The sequence below is a fragment of the Crassostrea angulata genome, chromosome 7 (genome assembly GCF_025612915.1).
Source record: "Crassostrea angulata isolate pt1a10 chromosome 7, ASM2561291v2, whole genome shotgun sequence".
NCBI lineage: Eukaryota > Metazoa > Mollusca > Bivalvia > Ostreida > Ostreidae > Magallana > Magallana angulata.
This window is the reverse complement of record NC_069117.1, coordinates 52,980,897-53,000,931: the sequence shown is the minus strand read 5'-3', so window position 1 is coordinate 53,000,931 and position 20,035 is coordinate 52,980,897. Positions and strand designations below refer to the sequence as shown.

The window sequence follows — 20,035 nt, the reverse complement described above, 5'->3', positions numbered from 1 at the left end:
TGTAACGATATATTATCTGCCAACAGGTGTCTGTTGTCCCCGTTTTATTTGGCCAGTTTCGGTATATAAAAAAGTGGATCATGTAACCAATAAACAGTATATATATGTATTTACTGATGATGTAGATAATTAATGAATGCAGATTATATCCATGACCTAATATTCTACTGCACATTAATGACTCAGCCCAATGAACCCAATTTGTAGTTACTCGTGACCAAACAATAAAAAAATTGCTCTGCATGTATTAAGACTTTACTTTTATCATTTTGAATAGCTCCTACCCTTGAATAGACAAACCTGAAAAACTTACAAATTGAGGAAGCAATTGCACATGATAAAAAAGGGGGTATTTAAAACGGGGTTTTCCCTCAAAATTCAAGGTACCGTATACCACGTAATACCTTACAGAAAATACCTTTGTGCCATAGAGTATAATTGTTAAATGTACTTTCACAAGTATTTGTAGTTGAATGTGATTGGTTCTCCGAGAAACAAAAAGATACGTCAAACAAAGTAATACTGTAGAAGAACAGAAAGAAACCACGTCTGTTTGATTTTATTTAAGTCTAAAGCATTAACTCACATTTAACATTAATGTCAATTAACGTTACACTTCACATTTACAGCGTATTACTGATATGTAGATTCTTATTCATTAGCTGGTAAGCGTATTAACAACAGCACAAAAGTTATATATTATGCAAATCAGTGTTCAAAACATTTGAATCATGCTTTCTGATTGGATGGTATTCTGCTTTCCTATCGGAAGTTCCAAAGATTGTAGAGATGTCAACTGACTGTAGTTGAAAATCTGGTAAACTTCCCTTTGAATGTCAAAATATTTAAAAAAGAGTCAATTATATGAAATAAATCACCGCTCTTTCTGTCTCAGAACAGAGAAATAAGGCCGACTCCTTCCTTATGCGTGGACCCTATTCGTATACCTCGAAGAGCCCGACTGTGGTGCTTGGAGACAACTCAGAAATTGTCATTCAACGTCCCTTAAAAACAGCAGAGGGATACAATGACCCCTCTTACTATCCATGGACATCTTTTGGTCTTGTTTGATGCATTCGGTAATAAAGACGAGTGCAAAAAGTGCAGTCGTGGTGAAAACTGTTGATGCAGTTCATTAGGTCTAAGTTTGGCGGTTGTAGATTCGCTGCGAGTTGGCCTATGGTAATGGCTCGGTACGCTCTCCGGACGTCGTTTAGGATTAGGTAGGCTGGGCCGTTAACAGGATCACCCTCTTTGTACCATCTTTAAACACACAGAAAATTAGCTTGAAAATTATTCTGCTTTATGAATTTGACTATACTTTATAATAAAGTTTATTGGCACAGATATTGAGGAATCAGTATACAAGTTTATAGGACACTTACTCAATACTAGAAAGATAGGCATCCGTCCGTTTAAGGTACATTTTGGCTATTTCCCTCCAACATGCACATTCTCGACCTGAAGCTGAACTATTGAGACAGTAACACAAATACTTCAGGAAGGTATCCCAGATTGGATCTCGATACATGGTGTCTATCTGTAACCCGCAGACTGGTTCATCTGTAGCAAAAACCCTCAAATTACCACAAATTGTTCTGATTAGATGTTTTATGCAGATATTTACCATAAATACCAATTAAAAATTACCTTTGTTATCCTCGGTCAACAAAGAGGCTTCGCTCAAAGATGGACATAACCCAGCCAAACAAGGATTACTTACAGAAGAATGATCTGAAAAACAACCAACACAGAACGCGTTTGTGACAGTCAAAAATAAACGTGAATACAACTTTTAAAAAACACAGGATGAATCTCTGCCATTCAGTCAACTTAAATGTGACTAAATGGCATAACTCTGCCATTCAGTCACCTTTCCAGACCTTTCAGTTAACATTAAGTTGACTGAATGGCAGAGGTTTATCCTGTGAAATCACATAGTAGTGAGTTTTTGGTGCCTACATTCAGTTTGGTCTTCATGCACATCTCCACTAGAGCCTGCACTCGCCAAAAGGTTCAAATCAGACAATTCCAAACCATCCGGTTGCCCGCGGTCTACAAAATTGTAATAAAAGAGGATGAATGAGCTACACCAGGCTCGAACTGGGGACCCTTCATTTTCAAAACCAACGCTCTAGCGACTGAGGGTGAACCCCATAGCTAGTGTTATTAAGAGCGTGTCAGTTTTGAGCCTTTATATACACACTATTACAAAATTTAAATCCCCCCCCAAAAAAAACCCCCAAAACTTATCTAGTTATATTATGCAAAATGTAGCTATTTTCTTACCGACCACTTTAAGATTGAAATGACAGTAACGTTCCTTTGACGAAAAGGCGGTTCTCCAATAATACACCCCGGAGTCCCCAATATCCACACAGGAGATGCAGTGCAGAAAGGGATGCATTTCCACGCCTCGATACGAACCGGGATCCTGTCGCCATATTTGGAGACAATCCGAACCATTCAGTTTCTCTTTGGTGGCAATAAAAACCGTTTCACCTGATAGAAAACAAAATTTGAAATAAAGTCTTTGGGTATTAATCAAGAAGACAATGAATTTGAATTTGCCCCGATTTTTACCTTTCTGCACTGTAAACTGAAAAATCCCGTCGTTATTAGTCCCTGAGCATAATGCCTGAAAAACTCGAATAGTTTCATCTGGAAAAAATGATTGTTAAATTCAAAAGGTAAAGCATGTTTAAGAAAATACGAGTTGATACTGACTGTCCTCTTTGTTCTTGGTGTGTTTTGTTTTACTTACTCGATGTCAAGGACACAAGTTCATATGGATCCCACTCGGGTTCCTTCGGCGGCAAATTTCCACAACAGCGCATGTAAATACACCCGATCAATATGAGTATTCCAACAAATGCTCCCAGCGAACACCCTATTGTTTAAAAGATGATAAAAATAAATGAGAGCGCGTGGTACTTCATGATATAATTGGTTGATATTCTTCAAATCGAGTGTTACGGAAATGAACTCACCAATAAGGCTTTCTACATTACAATACCACTGTTCTACAATGTCAAAGACATAATGTTAAAAAGGGATTGTTCAAACAAACTTAATAGATATAGTTTGTATTTATTTCATCTTCTTTTTTTGCATCTTACCACATTTGTCTGTCTCACATGGTGTAGAATAATTAGTATGCCATTTCGAATCTGGTCCACAGTACATCACTATACTTCGTTTATGACCAGGCGAGCATTTACCAAAATAAGTCTCTCCCACCAAACTTTCATTTCCAGCCTCGCTTCCATTCTGCAGCCTCCACTTCGAACCATTTGGGAAAGGTCCACAACCTGTAAAAATCGAACGTTTCACGAATTAATTCAATACAAGGATACAAGGCAACAGTATGTTAAAAAGGGACTTCGACTGCAGAGGAGTTTGTACCATAAAGACATCGCAGTCCCTGTATGCTGGCGTTCCATCCCAAGTCTTCACCACACCGGATACTCTGTAGGTCTCTGTTAAGGACGCCATTCTGGCTACATATAGGATAGTACACCTCATACACAGTGCTTTTGACCTGTATGAGTCTACCGGACTTTGTCCTCCAAGAAAGCCCGTCTGATGCTGGTAAAGGACCACAACCTGTAAAGATTACAAATAGACTGATGTGCGATTTGTAGCACAAGGAATGTGCCACTTAGTGCTAGAGGATAATTGAACGCGTTGCTTGAGATGCATAAATTTTGGTCAAATCTTTTACGGAAGATTTTCCCGATTTTTTGTATTATTAAAATAAAGACCTTGCTGTAGAGATTTTGTACCTGGTATAATGGCGTCAAAAACGCCCTCCTTACATATTGGTTCTTTACTGCCGTCGGGCATTGAGACTTTGAAGTTTTGATCAATGCACTCGGATTGTTGAGTTCTCATGTTTATGGCGTCATTTTGTCCCGTTTCGCATGTTGTACAGTATCGATGCCCTCCATTGTTGCCTGTATAGACACTGTAAGAAAACAGTAATGAGTAGGCACGTTATTTCATAATTAACCGTCTTACTTTACTTGTATTCTTACAACGAGTATGCTAAATTGGTGATATCATGTCTCGATAAACATTAAGTATAATATCAAAAGGCAAATGTACGTGATTTTGCTTAAACAATAGGACTGCCCTACCGGTTGCATTTAGTGTTAACGTGAGGACCAATTGTTAAGCAGAATATGGACAATGGGAGTGGATGAATAAAATATCATTGAACATTCAAATACAAATCATACAACTGTAAATCTGTGACTTGACACTATATGTAGTACTTAGTCTACTATTCTCTTTATAGTGCACGTAGTCAAAAAGATACAAAAACCTCTCTAACCATCAGACCTAGAACTGTGGATTCTGCAGTTGGAGCAGATAATGAATGCAATACCGCTAATACATTTGTTGCAAAATTCTAGCGTGAGCATACTTTGTGCAACACCTTTTGCTAGGTTGAGAACGGTCTCCTTAGAGTCGTCAAGGAAATAGGACAAAATTTCGGCAAATTTAATTGTTTCCTTGTAAGTGACAAAACTCTACATGCTGATACACATGTAAACCCAATATGCAATTTACGTGCGGCAACGAAAATGTTATTTTTTTCATAGGTTTTCATAAATCATACTGTTGCATATTTAGAAGTATATAAGAATATTATGAACAGATACCTAAATGGCATTACTAAATTCTCTAAAATACCCTGTAAAAGAAATAGAAAATAAACGAAAGGTGCAAAAATAGAAAAAAAAATATTTGCAAAAATTATACTTACAATCGCCCAGTCTCATTCTCTTTCATCTGGAATTGGTATCCAGCGCAACCAAGCACACAAGCTAAAATCAGGAGCAGCCACATGGAGTGAATATTGAGCAAGCAATGGCATATTTAAAAGGAACTGATTTTTAACCAGGATACAAAAAAATGTTGCCTTAATTAAAAAAAACACGGAAGCTTTACCACCCCTGCGAATGTTATTGTCATTTAAATTTTAAATCACGAGGTTTTATTTAGAAAAAATTAATCATTCAATTATCGAAAATTATATAAATATTAGAAATAAGCAATCATTCTTTGAATATTATAAGTTGATCAAATACGGTCGGGCGTGATCAATATATCAATGCCCATAGCGGTATAACTATAATTCTATCATAACCTCTTTAATTGAATATCTGTAAACGACCATGACATTCCAACAGATGTTGATTTTTATATAATAGTGTTGTGTTGTGCATGTAATATGCCTAAATAGTAGTCAGGGTTTGATACATAGTGCACGAGCCGGAGGCATAATAATAATAATCCTTTGATACTATGCGAAAATAGATGAGTATTGAATATGTATAGTGACAACCTGACAGAAGGCATATTAATGTATTATTACGCTACAATTGTCTATCACTTGAAGAAAAAATTTAAAAGTTATTTGTATAACTACAAATAGTCTATTCTCATATCTGTACCTTGATCTCATATGGAAGGAACTAATATAGACTTTTTTGCTTGATGTTCCATCGACGTTAATCGTACAATATAATTTAAGTAATATTATGAATAAAATACATCTTAAACTAAATAGAATGAATTTGAACATTTTATTCATCGAAATAGCTATTTTAAAGTATACTCATATCGTTTCGGTGTCTTTCACGTATATTTACTCACATGTAAGTATACATTTAAAGAAACTGCATTCAACTTGGATTGACATATTTAGCATAGGATGGAAAGGGATACCATTGGGCGCGTTTCAACTGATAGCACAGATGATAAATTACATGATATATCAGATTGAACACAGGACTAAGAATGGATATAGTTTCAAATACATCAACTGCAGCATCACAAAGGATAGACGAATGGAACAGTAGCTCCCAGGTCGTTCATCTGAAATTTTTCACAGACCAGCAGCTATGCTTATGCTTGTTCATACTAAAAATTCTCATGCAAGAAATGATATATTCCGCCAATTGTCATACAGAACATTATGCCACATACAATACAGGTGTAACTAAAAGCATTCATGTCCGTATCTGAATGAAAATTAAGATGTTCTTCGTCTGTATTTATTTGTGTCATTATTTTAAATCATAGGACTCGGGAAATATTAGTATTTACGTAGAAGGGCATTCCTGTTTCGCAACTGTTATTTGTAAAAATTCTCCCTCTAAGTCACCCCTTGTTTCAGGTTGTTGCTCCCCGGGGGTATTGCTGACGGTGAATGTGAATACCTTCAATGGGGCGTCCTCGGGTTCCTCGGTGGGAACGGGTGGATTCTGCCTGCTACGATAAACAGCATACACTATGAGTATCACCACAGCGACTAAAACAAGCCCAACAACTCCAACACAGATTCCTGAAAGAAAAGACACGAAATCTGCTTTTCTAATGTAGGCGACGAATATGAGCATCCCAAACAATGCTCTTTAAAAAAATTATTAAAACTATAAGAGCACTTGTTATTTCATGATGTATTCCAATTATATATTCTCAATCAGAGTATGAGGTAAATGAACTTACCAATAAGGATTTCTAAACTACAATACCACCGCTCTACAATTTCAAGAATATAATGTTAAAGAGGGATTGTTCAAACAAACCTTATAGATGTATTTTGTTTAATGTCATATTCTTTATTTGCTTCTCACCACATTTGATAGATATAGTTTGTATTAATTTCATCTTCTTTTTTTGCATCTTACCACATTTGTCTGTCTCACATGGTGTAGAATAATTAGTATGCCATTTCGAATCTGTTCCACAGTACATCACTTTACTTCGTTTGTGACCAGGCGAGCATTCACTGAAATAAGTCTCCCCCAGCAAACTTTTATTTCCAGCCTTGCTTCCATTCTGCAGCCTCCACTTCGAACCAATTGGGAAAGGTCCACAACCTGTAAAAATCGAACGTTTCACGAATTAATCCAAATACAAGAATTAAAAACTTTCGCTGCAGATGATCGAGGTTATACCATTAAGACATCGCAATCCTTGGATGGTGGCGTTCCATCTCAGGTCTTCACCACATCGAGCGCTCTGTAGGTCCCTGTTAAGGACACTATCCTGACTACTGCTTAGTGCTAAAGGATATATGGGACACGTTACTTGAGATGCATAAATTTTTGTCAAATCTTTATTCAATACCGAAGGATTTCCCGATTTTTTATCATCAATACAAAGACCTTGCTGAAGAGAATATGTACCTGGTATAATGGAATCACTAATGCCCTCCTTGCATATTGGTTCCTTAATGTCGTCGGGCATCGGGACTAGGAAGGTTTGATCAATGCACTCAGATTGTTGTGTTTTTATGTTTATTTCGTCAGTTTGCCCCGTTTCACATAACGTACAGTATCGATGCTCTCCATTTTTGTCTGTATAGATACTGTAAAGGAAACATGAATGAGTAGGCACGTTATAGAACCACTGATTGAATCCCCCTCACCTATTCTTACGAAAATGATGTTGAATTTGGCGATGTCTCGATAAACATGTAATATAATGTCAAAAGGACAACGTTGGATAAAATAAATATCATTCAACATTCAAATACAAATCGCACAGCTGTAAGTCTGTGACCCACATTATATATAGGGTCACAGGTTAATGAGAATACAGGTTAACTGTATTCTAATTACAATGCACGTAAAGAAAAAGCTGCAAACACTTTTCAAACGAGCAGATCTAGATACACAGTGTACAGAAGAAGGGATTCTGGACCTGGGTAAAATATTGCATTTGTTGCAAAATTCAAGCCGGAGCATACGTTATTCAAGACCTTTTTCTAAGTTGGGAAATTCCTCTTGTTTGGAAAGAATTCGGCAATCGGAATTAGACAAATTGTCAGCAAATCATTTGCTTGTAAGTGACAAAAACTACATGCTGATACATACAAGTACGAAATATGCAATTTTCGCGCGGCAATGAAAAATGAATTGTGGCGATAACGAACATTGTCCATAATCGAAAGTCCAAAGGAAGAATACAAAACAGGAGCAGAGCAAACACGGACCTCTACAAAAATTAGTGATAGAATCAGCTGCTATGGAGTAATAAGCATCCTCTGCCGCCGTGTGCTCTTTGTCGTTATCGAAAAAAACGTGAATATTCTTAAGCGATTCGGAGATTCATAATGGCCTAGCAATAGGTATGATAAATGTTAGTCAGCATACGACCTATACCTAGCGGAAGGTTTTATTTGCTGACAAGGTCGTTGTATCGACAATAGAACTTAGAAATTAATACTTTAATCGAGACTCTTGGTAATCTTGTTTCATCATTGTTTGTCAGTGACTTGCCTATATAAAGTGTAGAAAAGTCGTATCTATGGATGCTGTTGAATTGAGAAACATTTTGTGATTTCAAATTTTCTAAAAGTTCTTTGGAATTTTTAAGCCCCTTTCACAATTGGCACACGAGCAAAAGCGACAAAATATTCGTGCGACCGAAAAAATGAATATGGTTCGTAAACTGTTGCCAAAATATTCGCACATGAAAAAGAACTCGTACGAAACTCGCACGATTCAAAGCGACAGATGTGCGAAGTAAACGCATTGAAACTTGCTATATATCTTACGTCTATATGCGACTGCTGTACAATGAACGCGAGTGTTGAAAGATATTGCGATAAGTTCACACGAAAGACCAGATGATCGGACGATTGAACCAACTGTGTGCCAATACGGTAGGATGAGCGGAGCTCGTCCAAACTTGCGTTTCATCGTACAAATGTTAGTACGAGTCATAAAGGGTGTGGCAGTATAAACCGCCCGATTCCGAAGCTCTTCAGTAGAAATATTTGAATGCATGAGAAGATAACACCTAAGAAAATGACAATAGCAACAGTCGAAATCAAAGTCAATTGGGCCTGATATGCTTATACCGATTTATTTTTGTTTATTTCGCTCTTTTTGGTCAGAAAGCAGATTAATACTTGAGGATTTCTAATGTCTCATATTATCTCTCTTTTACCACAATATTATTGGAGCGTATTCAAGACGAGACAAAACCGTTTACGCATATAGAAGCGACAATAACATAGGGCGAAAATAGCCCTGTATTCAGTATAGTGGCAAAGCAAGGAAACTGAAACCGATAAATCTTGCAATGATTGTAAAACGTTGCAAGATTACACAAGACACGTTGAGCAACAGTATCGTGGTCGCAAACACACGCAGAAACAGAAATCTTTAAAAATCGTGCATCCCTCTTGTCAGCACACAAAATGTTGTAAAACATTCGTACCAATGTTCGTGCGTTGCATTGCAATAATTTGGATCGCATTCGGTCGTGTCTGAATAGTGTACATAAGCATGTCCCCAATTTTGAGGAGACTTGATGCGACCACAAAAACGCATGCACCAAAAGCCAGAATTCCTGCAACGTATGCGATATCCCGTGCGAAGCCTTCAAATTTAGATCGCAAAGTGTTGTATAGAGTTGCACAGTACCCTAGAAGTTTCTCCTTTACTGCTGTTAATATTTTAGTAAGTTATATAATTGAATGGTAAAGAGGAACAAGAGCACATTGGATGACTACTTTTCAGATGCTCGATGTCGAGACATTAGAGAGCGTTTTCTGTACTTAAACTGTTTGGAAACGGAAACCCTTAATTAATACATCTATTAAGATTTCACAGTTCTAAACAGAACACTTGAAAATAGAAATATTACTTTTAATGAATCATAAATTTTCACGATATTATGAACAAACACCGTGTTTAAAACATTGGTTGATCCGAAGAGTTCCTATAAATCCAAGATGGCGAATGTAGTCCTTTTACTTTTTATGCCCCCCCCCCCCCCCTTCGAAGAAGGGAGGGCATATTGCTTTGCTGCTGTCTGTCGGTCGGTCGGTCGGTCCATCAACAGTTTCCGTTCATTTTCTTTGCAAAGGATAAACATATTGAAATGAAATTTGGTATACAGGTTTATCATGATAATATCTAGGTCAAGTTCGATATTGGGTACGATCAAGCAATTTTCGACAGAGTTGTGGCCCTTGGACTTAGAAAAATTCGAGTTATTTGCAGTTTCCGCTCATTTTCTTCGCATAGGATAGACATATTGAAATGAAATTTGGTATACTGGTTTATCATAATAATATCTAGGTCAAGTTCAATACTGGGTACGATCGAGCAATTTTCGACAGAGTTATGGCGTTTGGACTAAGAAAAATACGAGTTATTTGCAGTTTCCGCTCATTTTTTTTGCAGAGGATGAGCATATTGAAATTAAATTTAGTATACAGGTTTATCATAATAATATCTAGGTCAAGTTCGATTTTGGGTACGATCGAGCAATTTTCGACAGAGTTATGGCCCTTGGACTTAGAAAATTTCGAGTTATTTGCAGTTTCCGCTCATTTTCTTCGCAGAGGGTGCACATATTAATATGAAATTTGGTATGCAGGTTTACCTAAATAATATCTAGTTCAAATGTGATTTTGGGTATGATAGAGCAATTTCCGACAGAGTTACATGTATTCCCCTTGGACTTAGAAAAATTCCAAATATTTGCAGTTTACGTTCTTTCCAAGGGAGGGGGGCATAAGTGTTTCACAAACATCTCTTGTTAGATTAACATTGAATACATCTTTTTATAATGACTTAAACGGGGATTTTCGGTGAATATATTATTGCACTACACAGAAATACTGTAACCCACGTAAATGCACAAGTCAGTATTCTTTTTATCGGATTTATTAAACTCCGCAAACTTATAACAAAATACCTCAGGTCGGTAGTACGAGGCATTGACCGTCGCTCTCCAACTGCCGAGTAATTAACGAAACAGAGTTATAACAATAGTGACTAACAGAATAGTAAGTGTCCGGTTTAAAGTCACGAAACACCAGTGACAGGGTGAAAGGTGTCATGTCCAAGGGAAGCATTTTAGACGGTGATAGTTGCCTTTTCCTTCTAATGAACGCCATGAACACGTTCCCGTCTCTGCCACGTTGAATTTTCCTTTTCGATTTTCTTTTTCTGTCTGCTATACGTCTTTTTTGTGACTTCAGTGGCGTGAACATTTAAATGTCAAAGCAAACCTTGCAACACTATTTCTTATGGTGTTCCGATGGGGCCACTTCGACCTTCGCACTTTCGCCTTTAGGTCGAGGTGCGAGAGTGCGAAGTTGCGAAGGCGAAAGTGCGAAGGTGCGACGGCAAAGGAGCGAAAGTGCGAAGATGCGACGGCGAAGCGCGAAGATGCGAAGGCGAAAGTGCGAAGTTGCGAAGGCGAAGAAGCGATACTACTATCGCTCCTTCGCCATTGCAACTTCGCACTCTCGCCTTCGCATCTTCGCGCTTTCGCCTTCGCCTTTTTTAATTGTGGAGCTCTCTATCGTTTAAAGACAATTTTAGCTGTATAAAAGGACATATGAGGTAGACGATAAACATTTTAGAATTTATTTTCAACAGCCTGAGCAGATCCATAACTTTTTCTAGGGGGGGGGGTCCGTGACATATTTTAGAGATTTTATTATAAATAATTAATAAAATTACATTTTCCGGGGGGATGAGATCCGGACCCTCTCTCCCCCTTTACTGCATGTGTGAAGTTATTAATATTGGTTTTTCCGGGGGCGGACCCCCTCTCCCCCTCTAGGTCCATACATGAGCAAGGAGCGTCGCATAATGGAAATTAGACTGTTTCTGTGTTTGATCCACGGTAAACAAACAGCTGGTAAGTGACAGGAGTCTGGAAGTGCATATGATACATTCTGGCGGACATTACATTTTATACGGAGTATATAATGATAAGGCATAGCCAGCACTGGTAAACATATATGTCACATATACACATTAAAATATTTATGAATATTCATAGTAAGCACAATGGCCTAGCGCATGCGTACCAATAATATCATGGATTAATCGAAAAACCTTGGCGAGTACGGTGCCTGCATCAAATTCTATGTAATCGACCGAGACTTTCTGAATGCTATCACAAAAGGCGAAGGCGAAAGTGCGAAGTTGCGAAGGCGAAAGTGCGTACTTGCGAAGGCGAAGGAGCGATAGTAGTATCGCTCCTTCGCCTTAGGCACCTTTGCACTTTCGCATTCGCATCTTCGCGCTTCGCCGTCGCATCTTCGCACTTTCGCTCCTTCGCCGTCGCACTCTCGCACTTTCGCCTTCGCAACTTCGCACTCTCGCATCTTCGACCTAAAAGCGAAAGTGAGAAGGTCGAAGTGGCCCCATCAGAACACCATAATTTCTAAACGTGATGAGCAAGTCCACATCTACATGTTGGAATCTTTTTATGTACGAAGTACTGCGCCGGATAACTTACAGGCGTAGTCCACGCTGGTCCATCCGAGCACTGATACGAAACCATTTGGGGGAATTTTCTTGAGATGTTCTTCATGGGTAAAAAGTTGATACGCCGGATTCAAATACCAATTGTAACCAACGTAAAATGCACAAGTCAGTATCCGTTTTATAAGATTTATTAAAAACTCCGCAAACTTTTAACAATATTCCGTGAGTTTGGGAGTCGGTAGTACGAGCGCTTTGACTGCAGAATAATTGAACATTGCAAACAGTTACTTATAGATAACAAAACACAGTTTTAACAATAGATAATAGTAGAATAGTAGATAGAAAGTGTGACTTCAATTTACGGAGATAATACACCGAAAATAACCAATTTTAACCTACATGTAAATAATTAAGAACTTCACTATCCAACAACCGAAGATGCCCGATGGTATTTGCCTGCGATGCAAGATGAACTCGTCCTACACATTTATTCATGACGTTAATTAGTCAACCCGCGTTCTGAGTTACCCCGTTCTGGAAAGTGCTATCCTATTCTCTCACTGGAGGTCGCGCTTCGCAAACGCTCTATCCATCAAAACTAAAATCGCGCACTCAAGAAACGGATTGTCTTATTTCATTTATTCAACATTTGTCAAATCGTATCTTTTTTGATACATTAAGTCAGATCCAAGTTAATTATTAATATAGTCACTCTTTACGTAATCATTCAATATTATTTCATTGCAAGTATTTATTTCGATGCTAGCTACTACTTACTTGGATCCGCCAAAGCGTGTCCACCACCTAACTCTCATTTTTGCTATTTGAGTCTTGTTTATCGAAAAGGAAACTAGTTTTTGAATTAGTTTTAACTAATTTTACAATAATTACTTATCAAATAAAACTCAATTATAGCTTACGGGCATCATATCACACTTGCTGTAAGCTGTGACCCCAGTGCATGCATTTTGTTTAGTTTATAGGCAAATATCTAATTTATAAGTATACAAGATTTGCAAGCAAAATTTATACTTACAATCGCCCATTCTCATTCACTTTCAGCTGGAAGCGGTAGCCAGGGCAACCAAGCACACAAGCTAAAATCAAAAGCAGCCACATGGAGTGAATATTGAGCAATGCAGAGACCAGTCCGCAATGGCATTAAATTTAAAAAAGAACTGGTTTTTGAATCAGGTAGTAAAAACATTGTACTTCATTAATAAACAGGTATTGATGTAAGATATAATTATATATATATATATCGAATTCTCCATAAGATGAAAACAGCTTTTAAAGTGTTGAAATTGCGTAATTCATTTGAGTAATTTGTGTGTCATTTTTTTTTAAAGACCAGAGCTATAAATATATCATGATTTGTAAACTTTATTCTTATGGTATATGGTATAATTGATATGTTTTAAAACATCTTCTGTCTATGCAAAACGTTTGTCAAACATGTTCACATGTATACCTTTATATCCTAGTAGCTGTACATAAGGTGATATTGTTACTGAAACGAAACAAAGCAAGGAATTGGAAATCGTAAAAGAAGAGGGGAAGAACAGAAAGCACGGACTAGAGAGGTGTCGAGGAACCGTCCTCAGTACGTGAATCACTTAAGGAAAAAATCTGTTGGCCTAAGCATGGACAACAAACTTGATCTTATTATGAAAAGTTAGAAGCATTAGATAGTATTGTTGAAGCTATTAAAAGTACAGGTTTCCCAAATTGAGAAGAGGACCGACCTTGTACAAAATAAATCAGCAGATTTCGAAACATCGTCTGAGTATTTATCGAACAAGGTAGACGAGTTTGATCAAAATAATGTAGTGAGATATCTAGGGTAGCATCAGCACAGATAAAAAAAACAGCAACAGCTTGAAAAATCCATAGATAAAGTTGAAAAACGATTAAATGTGACCACCAGGACCGAAAGAGAGTTTAGAGACACAATGTAAGATTTAAAGTGTCAGTCAATGAATAATCTTGTTTTTTTCCTGGTTTTTAAGGACCAGCGAGGACGCGGAAGGGAAACTTCAAAATTTCGTATATTACGAGCTCGAAATCGAGAAAAAACATTGAATTTAATAATGTGTACCGTTTTGGTCAAGGATGGATCGTCATATAGTCGCCCGCTTCTTGTACCATTTTTGGGATGAAGTACATGTTTTAAAAAACGCCCACAAACTACAAGGGAAGCCTTATTGGATTCACGAGCAGTTTCCAAATGAAATCAAGGACAAACGTCGTCTGCTGTATCCAAATACAAAAACATGTAGAAAAGCTGGTCAACGGACTAAAATAGTTAAGGACAAACTCTTCATAGATGGCAAATTGTGTGAACCCCATGGCTCTTCTGTAACTCCCAAATCCGCTAACGACGGCTCTTTGACAAAGAGTGAGCTTTCCGTTTTATCTTTTGTCGATCACTAAGTGATCATCAGATCACGAGTTTGTGTAGTTTACCATTGGCTATGACTTGATATTATATCTAAGTGAATGTTGGCCAAGGTGAAGCGTTAGAAGTCGGCATACCCTAAAAGCTGACCAACCTCAATTGGCCTAGCCTTTTCTCAAAATTGGCCTGGTCTTATTTTTGGCCTAAAATTTGGCTTTCTCCCAAATTTTTGCATGGCCTTAATTTTGGCCTTGTTTTAAATTTGGCATATACAAAAATGTTTTGTGTCAATTTTAATTTTATTTTTTTTTATATTTGGCGATTTGTTAATTTTTTATTGATTTATGTTCAATACACATGAAACATTCCACTAGATGGCGTTTAGTGCCGTATGGTGATAGTTCTATTGAAACATACGAGGGTCAATCAAAAAATACGAAGACAATGTGGCTGTCTATCAAATATTTTTCATGAAAGTCATACTTAACATATTAATCTGTGCACCAACACTTATGTTATTGATATGCAAAGTTTTAGTCCATTTGATGAAACAGTATTTTTGTTATCCCTTTTTTAAAACAACATGTTTTGTCACCACGGCGCAAGGTAACGCTCAAAACATGACGTCAAGGTTAAACACGCACAGTTTATAGATATACCCCATCTTTATATCACGCTTTGTCTCCTGTGCCTTTCTCCTTACACTTTAAAATTGCACTGAACCACTTAACATCTTATTTGCACACATTTCTTCGAGAATCAAAGGTTAGTTCTTCAAAGTTTTCATTTTCTTATCGTGTATCTCTTAGTTTACAGTAAGGATATCCCTGAACGTCGGTTGACGTTACCTCTTTTTGACCAAATATTTAAAAATATTCTGCTCTTTCGGACTGTTTTATATTCAAAATACAATTACCCCCACCCCCACAAAATTTATACAATTAAACACAAACTTGCAAATAAATGTTGACTTATTTTTTGCACCATTGAGCATTTTCACAGCTTGTGTCGTCTTTTTCCTGCGTTAAATCCATTTTGTTTGTACTTCTCGTTGCGCCTTGACGTCCGGCGACGTCGATGTTTTCAGTCAATTCTATAGAGGACTGTCTGTCTTTAGTTACTAACATCTGTTCGACAAAACAATATATCCCGTCATTATTTGGAACATAGAATACCAAGACAAAACTTAATTTGAGATTTCAACATTATTTGGTTTTAGGCCCAATTTATAGAGATATAACTTAATTTGAGATTTGAACATTATTTGGTTTTAAGCCCAATTTATAGAGATATTACTTTCAATATTATAAGGTTTATTGTTGATAAAACATAAATTTTGACCGTGCGCCGTGACATCATTTTTGCAGGATTAGATTCTAAATAATTCTTAGAAATAAAGGAATTTATTAACCTTTTTCTTGCAAATTGTTTGAAACTATTGCTCAATTATGTCTACCAAATTTAGTAATGATATGACGTTAAGTAACATAGCTTTGACAAAAGGCTTTGATTTTGTTGATTGACCCTCATACACATGACTACAGGTATCAGTGATTGATTCTAGTAGAATTTTATTTAGTCTGTTTTAAATATATTCAAAAAAGAGTCAATTTGAAATAAATCGCCATCTTTTCTGTCTCCGAACAGACAAAAAGACCGACCCCCTTCGTTCAGTTTACCTTTAAGAGCTCGACCCGGATGCTTAGAGACAACTCAGGCACTATCATTAAACGTTCTATAAAAACAGTGGAGGGATAAAGTGGCCTCGTTTACTATCCCTGCACATCTTTTGGTGTGATGCACTCAGAAATAAAGACGAGTACCAAAAGCACAGTCGTGGCATTGTACTTCAAATATAATTTGATAATATTCTTCATATCGAGTGTTACGTAAATGAACTCACCAATTAGGAGTTCTAAACTACAATGCCACTGTATTACAATATCAAAGACAACACGTTAGTGAAGAATTGTCAAACAAACCTAATAGATATATTTTGTATTCATCTTCTTTATTTGCTTCTCACCACATCCGTCAGTCTCACATAGTGTAGAATAAATGTCTGCCATTTTGAATCTGGTCCAGAATACATTATCATGCCCCGTTTGTTACCAGGCGTGAATTCACTTAAATATGTCTCCTCCATCAAACTTTCATTTCTAGACTCGCTTCCGTTCTGCTTCCTCCATTTCGAATCATTTAAAAAGGGTCCATAACCTGAAAACTTAGCTTAAACCAAGTACAGGGATACATGGCAATGGTATGCTTAAAAGTTAGGGGTTTGTATCAAAAAACAACGCAGTCCCTGGACGGTGGTGTTCCATCTCAGGTCTTCACCACACCAAACCCTGTGTATGTTTTTGTCCAGTGCATTGTCTCGGCTACATTGTGGGGTATCCACCTCATATACCGTGTTATTAATTTGAACTGGTCTATCGGTCTCGGTCCACAACCTGTCAAAATCGAACGCATCGTAGATTAAACCAAAAACAAGTACCCAAGGCAATGGTGTGTTAGAAAGGGAAGTCGGCTGCAAAGAAGTTTTTACCATAAAGACATTTCAGAACCTGGATGCTCGCGTCCCATCTCAGGTCTTCACCATGCCAGACGCTGTGGATGAAGGTTCCTGTTTAGGATGCCATCCTATACATCTAGGATAGTATGCCTCATACACCGTTCTATTGACCTGTAGGGCTGTATCGGATTTTGCTTTCCATGAATGTTCGTCGGACCTTGGAAAAGGTCCACAGTCTATAAAAATCGAACGTATCATAGATTAAACCATATGCATTCTACAAGTATACAAGGCATAGGTGTGTTGAAAAGAGGATCGATTTTGTACGATAAAGACATCACAGTCCCTGGATGCTGGCGTTCCATTTTAGGTCTTCAGTACACCGGACGCTGGGTAGGTCCTTGTTCAGGACGCCATTCTGACTACATATAGGATAATACACCTCATACACAGTGCTATTGACTGGCAGGGGTCTACCGGACTGATGTTGGTAAAGCCGTTAATATCAGAATAGAATATTTGCTATTTGTAGCACAAGAAATGTGCCGTTAAAGGATACTTTGGAATCATTAGAATTCGTAATGGTTCAACTTTCGTGGTATTCTTGGGTATCCCTCACCCACGAATTTACATCCTCGACGAAAACAAACTATAAAAGATTTAGTTTTCCCCCACGAATAAGCCTGTACCTGGTATAATGGCGTCACTAACGCCCTCCTTTTGTATTGATTCCTTCTTGTCGTCGGATATTAGTCGGGCATTTGAACCTCAAAGTTTGGATCTATGCAGTCAGATTGTTGAGTTCTTGAGTTGTTGAGTGCGTCATTTTGCCCCGTTTTGCATGTGGTACAGTATCGATGTTCTCCATTGTTGCCTGTATAGACACTAAAAAGAGAACATTAAAAAGTAGGAATGTTATACCATCATTGATAGAATCACCCTCACCTATTCTTACGAAAATTATGTTGCTAAATAAATTGCTTAATATTTGCTAAATTAAGGGGCAACAACCATAGCTCGTTTATAGTTTTTATACATGAACATATGTTTTACAAGTGTTCATCTACTACTGCATTAATTGTATCAAATGACTACTTAAAAAAATGGTACAGCTGTAAGTTTGTGACCCTACAATCTCTGAAGTACTAGCATTCTCTTTACAATACACGTAAACAAAACGCTTCAAAACCTTTCAAACGAGCAGATCTAGATACACAGTGTCTAGACGTATGGATTATGCGATTAGAGCAGAGAGTGAGTGAAATATTGCATTTGTTGCACAATTCTAGCGTGAGCATACTTTGTCCAAGACCTTGTACTTGGTCTGGAAGGTCTCCTCAGAGTCGGCAAGGAAATAGGACAATTTTTGGCCAATTGTTTCCTTGTAAACGACAAAACTCTACATGCTGATAAACACGTTTACTCGTACGCAGTTGCAATTTTTGTGCGGCAATGAAAATGTTGCTTTGTTCATAGGTTTTCATAAATCCTAGTGTTGCATATTTAAACGTATATAAGTATATTATGAACAGACACCTAAATGGCAGCACTATATTCTACATAGTAGCTACAGTGCATTCTATAGTAAAAACAAAAACCTACACCTTGTGAAATACCTTGTGAAGGACAAAATAGTAAATAAACGAAGGGTACAAAAATATAAAAATATTTGCAAAAAATATACAATTGCAAATTCCTATTCGTTTTCACCTGGAAGCGGTATCAAGCGCATCCAAGCACACGAGATAAAAAAACAAAAGAAAGAAATGAAACGTAATATAAATGGCGTAAATTAAACTGAACTTAAAAAAACCATGCACATGATGCTCTAAAAAAGTCTTCCTATGTGAAAACATGTGCATATGTATGTCTGTTATAATATACAAGTCCAATAAGTTTGTGTGCTTAATACGCAATAATGAAGCGTTGGAGATCACAACAACAGTTGAAACAAAAACCCGGATGTGAAAAAGATAACCATCCTGGTAAATCGTCTGTTTAAAGAGAAATAACTCATAAAATAATTTGAATTTCTAATGAGGTGAAAGGTGAAGGGGTTCTGCTTCTCCATATAGTAGTAGACAGATCGGCGATTAACCCTTGGCATGCGAAGATGAGTTACACCCAGCTAACAAAATAAATCAAGGTATCTTACGGCTTTGTTAACATTTTAATAAAAAAAACCTGCTAGAGTCGCAATTTTTGCAATGCATGCAACAACAGACCCAAGACCTTCCGTGCTATTCAGGAAATAAAGGGGGCATTAAATGGTTCTTTAGAAATCTGAAAATCATATACAGTGGAGCCTCAGTTATCCGGACGCTTTCGTTCCCAAATCCAATCGTCCGGATAGGTGAAGCGTCCGGATATCTGAAATGTGTCTATTGTTGTCATGAATGATAATGTAATTGTATTCAATGGCTCCCAGTGTTGATACAAGCTTTTTTGCCTTTCATACCATATAGCAACACATACTAGAGTTGTCTGTTGATATGAACGTTTTTAAATATAAAGAACTCTGCTTATATAATTATTTTGTCATTAAATATTAACCGGACAACAATGATAACCGAATCTAGCTAAATTCTTTGTGTCCAAGTGTGATATGTGTGTGATACACTGTTGTTCGCAATTTTTCAATTTTTGAAAGTGATTTGGGAAGTCAGTGTGTTTATACAAGCTACTCATGAGGGTCAAGCATGTTAAAAAAAGGTGTGAAACTTAATTGACAGGGGTAATCTTTTGTACTGAGTAGGGTATCATCAAATTTTACCGTCCGGTTAAATGAAGCAAGATTAGTAGTAAATCAGGTTTTTGTGGTAAAAACAGACCGTCCGGATCCGGAACGCGGAATTCCGGATA

General features: G+C 37.3%; 1 protein-coding gene and 1 long non-coding RNA gene across 6 annotated transcripts; both read right to left on the bottom strand.

Annotated features, from left to right (window-relative positions):
- Window positions 1–520: 520 nt before the first annotated feature.
- LOC128192095 (uncharacterized) lies at window positions 521–6,949 on the bottom strand. Of its 5 annotated transcripts, none has more exons than XM_052864542.1 (15): window positions 6,720–6,949; window positions 6,520–6,552; window positions 6,231–6,355; window positions 4,772–4,832; window positions 3,786–3,967; window positions 3,406–3,606; window positions 3,120–3,311; window positions 2,991–3,023; window positions 2,765–2,896; window positions 2,584–2,661; window positions 2,290–2,502; window positions 1,963–2,055; window positions 1,651–1,734; window positions 1,386–1,563; window positions 521–1,263 (listed from the first exon to the last, which is right to left on the bottom strand). In XM_052864542.1, the coding sequence occupies exons 4-15, from the start codon at window positions 4,795–4,797 to the stop codon at window positions 1,041–1,043; spliced, it is 1,635 nt and encodes a 544-aa protein (XP_052720502.1). In that variant the 5' UTR covers window positions 4,798–4,832; window positions 6,231–6,355; window positions 6,520–6,552; window positions 6,720–6,949; the 3' UTR covers window positions 521–1,040. The 5 variants fall into 5 exon arrangements, with proteins under 5 accessions (XP_052720502.1, XP_052720503.1, XP_052720505.1 ...); XM_052864543.1 differs by having other exon boundaries at window positions 6,702–6,764; XM_052864545.1 differs by lacking the exons at window positions 6,231–6,355; window positions 6,520–6,552; window positions 6,720–6,949 and adding an exon at window positions 6,118–6,183.
- Window positions 6,950–16,654: 9,705 nt separating this feature from the next.
- On the bottom strand, window positions 16,655–18,062 carry LOC128192099 (uncharacterized). Its single transcript, XR_008244501.1, has 3 exons — window positions 17,863–18,062; window positions 17,207–17,409; window positions 16,655–17,111 (listed from the first exon to the last, which is right to left on the bottom strand). It is a non-coding gene; the product is annotated as an uncharacterized LOC128192099 (long non-coding RNA).
- Window positions 18,063–20,035: the final 1,973 nt, after the last annotated feature.